The sequence below is a fragment of the Poecilia reticulata genome, chromosome 4 (assembly GCF_904066995.2).
Source record: "Poecilia reticulata chromosome 4, P_reticulata-male-v2, whole genome shotgun sequence".
In the NCBI taxonomy this organism is placed as follows: Eukaryota; Metazoa; Chordata; class Actinopteri; order Cyprinodontiformes; family Poeciliidae; genus Poecilia; species Poecilia reticulata.
Window position 1 is genome coordinate 1,471,766 of NC_088833.1, and position 6,348 is coordinate 1,478,113.

General features: G+C 45.1%; 1 protein-coding gene across 4 annotated transcripts in view; it reads left to right on the forward strand.

Moving 5' to 3' along the window:
* The window catches only part of LOC103463201 (phosphatidylinositol 3-kinase regulatory subunit gamma), a 78,383-nt gene that overhangs the window by 65,137 nt on the left and 6,898 nt on the right, over positions 1-6,348 (forward strand). For 3 of the 4 annotated variants that reach the window (XM_081605870.1, XM_081605869.1, XM_081605871.1), the window contains 3 exons: positions 4,018-4,129; positions 5,954-6,052; positions 6,142-6,322. In XM_081605870.1, the coding sequence (XP_081461996.1) occupies positions 4,018-4,129; positions 5,954-6,052; positions 6,142-6,322 (392 nt within the window). Of the gene's footprint in view, positions 1-11; positions 1,370-4,017; positions 4,130-5,953; positions 6,053-6,141; positions 6,323-6,348 lie in introns of those variants that run through there. The other variant, XM_081605872.1, reaches the window with a different exon arrangement.

Consider the following 6,348-nt stretch of genomic DNA (forward strand, 5'->3'; position numbering starts at 1 on the left):
AGTAGAACCTGATTTTTAAAGGAATATTCCACGTTTTAACTGCTTTATTTCAGATTAAGAAACTTGGAGTGAATTTATATAAACTGACCATTATGTCAGAGCTTTTATTAAAAAAACGATGTAAACTATGTTAGCTGCCCTAAACCCCACATTTATTGGATAATCTATAAACCAGCCCAGGTTTGTCTAAAGACTGGATTATTGAACATCTGAGGTAAACTTTTACCTGAACTTTCCCCAGTAGCCTGCAGGTTTCACCAGTGGGAAAAAAAAACATGTTTAGTGGAAGAATGTTGTCATTTTTACCTGAATTAAGCTGGTAGAGGCCCAAGAAGCTTTACAATCCTCATTTTTATTCTTATTAGATGTGAAAAGCTTTATATTTATGGTTTCCAGACCATAAATACTGAGTTTGTTTACAGTTTGTGCCTGTGGATGTTTCCTCTGCCTGATCTTTGTCTGTTCAGACACATTACATAAATGACAGCAGCAGATCTGCTGCTCTTTGTTAAAACCAGATTCTGGTTTCTGACCCAAACCGTCTGTTATTAGCTGCCAGCAGGACTTTATGCAGTAATCTGTGATGTTTGATTGGAGGTGAAATGGTTCAGCGTTTCCTGTGAATCAGCAGCTTTGGGTCTTTATTTCTGGATCTTTCTGAGCTCAGCGCTGCGTTCAGGGGGGATGGGGATTCAGACGGAGTATGAAATCCTCGATCTGTCACCGGATCGCTGTGTCGGAGGTCCGGGGAGAACCGGGTCGGGCTCCTGGACCTTTGAGCTGCAGGTTGATGATCATCCTGATGCTGCAGGAAAACGACTCGACTGAGGTTCTGCAGCGTTTTGTTGCTCCTCATCTTCTCTGGTTCTGGTTGGTTTGATGGTTTTCAGACAGAACCTCTGCGATTGGGTCGGAGGAGGACGTGATGCTGCTCAGGTCTGTTTGGACCTCTGAGGCCCGGTTAGAGGAGCTGAAGCATTTCTGCTGCATTCCTTCAATCAGCTGATCAGAACCTCCAGCAGCTGCAAATATCACAACAAACCCAGTCAGTAGACGGGTTCTGCTCCAGGTCCGGTTCTGCTCCAGGTCCGGTTCTGCTCCAGGTCCGGACCGGTTCCCCTCCACAGCTCGGACCGGTCCGGTTCTGCTCCCACCTGTTGGGTCTCGTCCAGCTCCTCCTCCTCCTTTCTTCCTCCTCAGAGCCCCGCCCCCTCCTGCCAGGCTGCGTCCTGATTGGCTGAGGCTTTGGGTTTAGGAGCGGCCCGGCCCGGTCCGTTCCTCAGTCCGACAGAGCGTCGAGGAGGAGGAGGAGCAGCTGAGGGCCGGTTGCTTGGCAACATGCAGCTGATGGACGGCACCGTGCAGGACGGTAGGACTCGGACCTTCATCCTCCAGTGGCTCTGGTTCTGGTCCAGAGTCACGTGATCCCGATTCTTTCAGAACTTCCAGAACTTTGTGTGTTTCTGGGTTCAGGACAGTCTGAAGCTTCAGTCCAGCAGAACCAGGTCCAGCAGAACCGGGTCCAGTTCCTCCAGCTGCTGCAGAACCAGCAAGGTTCTGATTGCTCTGACCCGTTAGTCTGACCAGCTGCAGCCTGAACTGAACTGGTTCTGATCAGCTGTTCTGCTGGGTCCGACTCTTTTTAGTGGAAGCTGTCTCAGTGTGTGTCTCAGTGTGTGTGTGTGTCTCAGTGTGTGTGTGTCTCAGTGTGTGTGTGTCTCAGTGTGTCTCTCGGTGTGTGTCTCGGTGTGTGTGTCTTGGTGTGTGTTGTGCTCCTTTGTCTGCCGCCTGTCGGTCCCTTTGTTCCCTTGGCTCGGTCTGGTCCGGTTTGAAAGGAGTTCCAGCTCCTCAGTGGTTCTTTGTTTGGGTGGTTCTGGTCCGGATGCAGGATGACCTGGTTCTGGTTCTGGACCTGATCAAACCTCAGATCAGTTTGAGTTTAGAGATTTGCACTTTATTCAACTATAACTACTGTGTGTGTTTATATCTGTGTGTGTGTGTGTGTGTGTGTGTGTGTGTCTCGGTGTGTGTGTGTGTGTGTGTGTGTGTGTGTGTGTGTGTGTGTGTGTGTGTGTGTGTGTGTGTGTGTGCGCGCCACGTGTTCCTGACTGCAGAAAACTTTCTAAACCCGTTAATGTTAAGTTGAGCTGCAGCTTCCTGGTTTCACCTGCTGCAGCGGCGGCTCATGATGCAGCAGGTGCTGCAGCAGGTGATGCAGCAGGTGATGCAGCAGGTGCTGCAGCGGCGGCTCCGTCTCACTTTGTGACTCTGAACTATTGTTTGTGGAAGAGACAAAATGTTCCAGCAGCTGCAGCCAATCAGAGGTTGGCAGCAGGACGGATCCTCCAGTCAACGAGCTTCACCTCATTCATTCATTCATTCATTCACTCATTCATTCATTCACTCCAGGTTTCTTTTCCTCTGAAGTTTACAAGCTGCTGATTTTCCTGAAACATTTTCATTCTTCAGTTTTTTTTAACTCGTCAGATTTTCTGTTGGCTGCAGACAAAGAAACTGGAGGAACCTGAGCAGGAAAAGGAAATATTAATATTTGATTATGTATTAAAGCTCCACCCAGTGAGGTCACCTGCTCTCTGCCAAACCAGTGCAGCTGCAGCCAAAATCATTTTAGGAATCTGTTATTCAGATAGTTTACCCACGAGGCACGGAGGTAAAACCTGAAACTGCTGCGGCGCCAGTTACTCAACAGGCTGTTGCTAGGCAACAAACCGGGTCGTTTCCGTCAGCGGCTTTATGAGACGTTTGGCTTTTCTGGAGGAAAAGCTGCTGCTGGTCGGTGCCTTACCAGAGGAACCAAACCTCTGGATCTCTGGTCCGTGTTACTTAGCAACCTCTACTTCCTGTAGCGCCAACGTCTGATGACATCACGCCTGGTTGGTTGGCTCCAGCCCAGGCCTGACATAAACCATAATATTGGTGTTTTCAGACCATTTTACAGTTATTTGATGCTTCTGGCATAATAATAATGATAATAATGATCATATTCTTATTCAGAAAACATTTTAAATATCCAAAATAAACAAACAAACCAGAAACAAGAAATAAAATAAATCATGAAATTTCTGTAAACAAAATAAGGCCAGAGCAGCAGACTGAAACTCTTATCATCCAGTTTTTGGTAGAAAGAAAAAACAATAATCATGCAAATAGAAGTTATTGAGTGTTTTAATTTATTATGGATGAACTGATTTATTGATTATTACGACAGGCCAAACCAGCAGATGGAAACCGACAGGAAGCAGTTACTGTGTGACTTTATTGACCTGATGTTTTCTAGCTGCTCTGAGGAAAAACTTGTGAATTTTGTTTAGTTGCTGAACTCGTCTGCAGCGCTGCGGCCATGTTGCTCCGAGATGCAACAATATCGATTATTAATCACAGAAAAATTGATCCGCATCGTCTTCAGGGCAAAGCAGAAGATAAAACCAGGTTTGAACTTTGAACTCCAGAGAAGGTTCAAAAGTTTAAATTCTGCTCTGATGTCTAAAAAGTGACAAAAGTTTTAGTTTCTGATCAGTTAAACCTGATTTAAAATTAAACACGACGGATGATCTCTTTACTATTCATTAGGAAAAATCTGTTTATTTCCTTCTTTATTTAACTTATTTTCTCAAGACTAAAACAAATGAATAGATTATTTGTTTTTCAGATACTAAAAATCCAAATACTGAATATTACATTTAAAATTGTTAAAATTTTTAATTTCAAGAACTTTTAGTTGGAAAGTAAAAGCTCTAAACGAGATAAATTCAGTCAATCTCAAGGTGGAGCAGAGCTACAAGCATTTATTTATCAGATCATTTGAGTTGTTTCTATAAGTTGATATATTGATTATTGCACCATATTGAAGGCAGATGGAATCAGAATCATCTGGGGTAACGCTGTACTGTCATCAAAGCAAATCAATGTAAGATATTGTGATGAAGTTGCTGATTTGCTCCCAGCTGTCTCATCGCTCGCCCTCTCTCTCTCTCTCTCTCTCTCTCTCTCTCTCAGCTCTTCCTCCGAAGCCAGTTAGACCCCAGCCGCCGCCGCCTTCTTCCGGGGTCAGAGGTGACGATGGCGACTCGCTGCAGGAAGCAGAGTGGTACTGGGGAGACATTTCCAGGTAGATCCGCCGCAGCACTCGCATCTGGAACAATGTTCTGGTTTCTCTCAGCTCTTTGAACCACGGAAACAATATTATCTTCTTTAATCTGCTGCTACTAATGGTTGCTATGGCGATTTCAGCATCAGGCCTCCACTTATAACATGGAAAAGATAAGTTTTTAGTTGTTGTTTTTAAAGCCAGAGAGCGAACCAATCACAGCGCAAAATAATTATTTTTCCCATTACACAAAGCATCAAATGCTTTGTCAGAATTAAGACCCATGAAGATCAGAAAAACTCGTCCCATAAACTTCAGCAACCAAAACAGTTTCTGTGATTCTTATTAAAAACTCAACAGACATGAAATGTCAGAGCTGCTAAAGCTACATTAGCATCATTTCATTAAATCTCCTGTTTGTTGCTCATCTCTGCTCAGTGCAGCAGGTTTAACTCATCCTGCAGGGCCGGTCCAAGGCTGATGGGGCCTGGGGCAGAATCTGACTGAGGGGCCCCATCAGCACCTCTAACAGCTTCTGTGTTGGATTTAATCTGGGAGGAGGAGGAGCTTAACTGGCCAACATAAAAACAATCAGTTATAATAAGACAGCGCCACACGCTGGGCAGCGAGTTGAGATGGAAACGCTGCGTAATTCTTTGTTCACAAAGATAAATCATCCTCATCGCTCCTCTGAAGGCGACTACAAGTTATTCCTGCGGTTCACTTAGAGCTGCACAACCAGAGCTAACACAGTGGGTTTAGACTCTTACCTCAATGCAGAGTTCTGGAAAGAAACATGATTCCTCACAGGAGGTTGATGTAAATAACAACCCGTCAACCTGTGTCCAGTTTCAGTGAAAGGAGGCGAGCGCGATCCACGCTGAGGTAAACTGTAGAGATCAAGCCGCAGCGCGAGGCAGCTGTGTGATCGGCCTGCTCTCCTGGCTTTAAATGCATAAACTATAAACTTCTAATTTAGGAATAAGTTTGCACTGCCAGTGAAACGCTCAGAGCAACTAAGATGCTTTCAATCCGGATTAAATACAAAAAAAATAATCATTTCTTTTTCTTTAATTATGTCCCTAAAAACATAAACAAGCAGCGCTCAGCCTGGTGGGGGCGCTAGTAGAGCCTGGTGGGCAGCCAGGCTTATAATGCACTGGGAGAAACCCTGTTACTGTATATTATGTATGAGACATTTACTGGCACATTTGTGTATTTGTTTAATTTTGTCCCTCTCGGCGCTCCGTACACCTCGGAGATCCCGGCAGTAGATTCATCATGTCTGCTGATGTCAGAACATCCCATAATAATCACAACAGGCATCCAGAAATTCATGGCTAATAATATTCAACATGTTGGAGTTGATTAATGAAGCCCAACTGATTCTGTCCATAATTAATTATTTGAAATAAGTGGTTAAATCTGGGATGAATATTTAATTCAGAACTTTAGTAAATTTTAAATAATAAAGTTTTTCTGATTAACAGTTAATTCAGTTTAAAACAGTGAAACAATCCTAGTTTTAACCTGATTTCACTTGTAAACACGTTAAATTATTTGGATTTTAAATTAAAATAATTTTATTTCAGATAAACATAAAAAATCATCAGAAATAAACTAGAGTAAAAAATTAATTATTGGATGCATTAAAAAGTTGAATAACTGAGGAAACGTCATGAAGAGAAAGAAAATGTGTTCAGTTTAAGTTGGAGCTGCTAATATCTTCCTGGACGGATCCAGCTGGAGGTTCGGCCACCAGGGGGCGTGTGTGAGCCGCTGCGTTAGCTTCCTGTGGTTCTGCTCGGTTCTGTCTGTCTGATCGGCCTGTTGCCATGGTTACAGGGAGGAGGTGAACGAGAAGCTGAGGGACACGCCAGACGGGACCTTCCTGGTGCGGGACGCCTCCACCAAGGTGCAGGGGGACTACACCCTGACCCTGAGGTACGCCGGCGGCGCCCAGACCTGCCGGTCGGGTTCTGGTTCTGGTTCAGACCCGGCTCACCCTCTGCTCTGGCTCTGGTTCTGTTCAGGAAGGGAGGCAACAACAAGCTGATCAAGATCTACCACCGAGACGGGAAGTTCGGCTTCTCGGAGCCGCTGACCTTCGGCTCGGTGGTGGAGCTCGTCGGCCATTACCGGCACCAGTCACTGGCCCAGTACAACACCAAGCTGGACGTTCGCCTCACCTACCCGGTGTCCCGCCTCCAGCAGGTGAGGTGCATGCTGGGTAACGGACT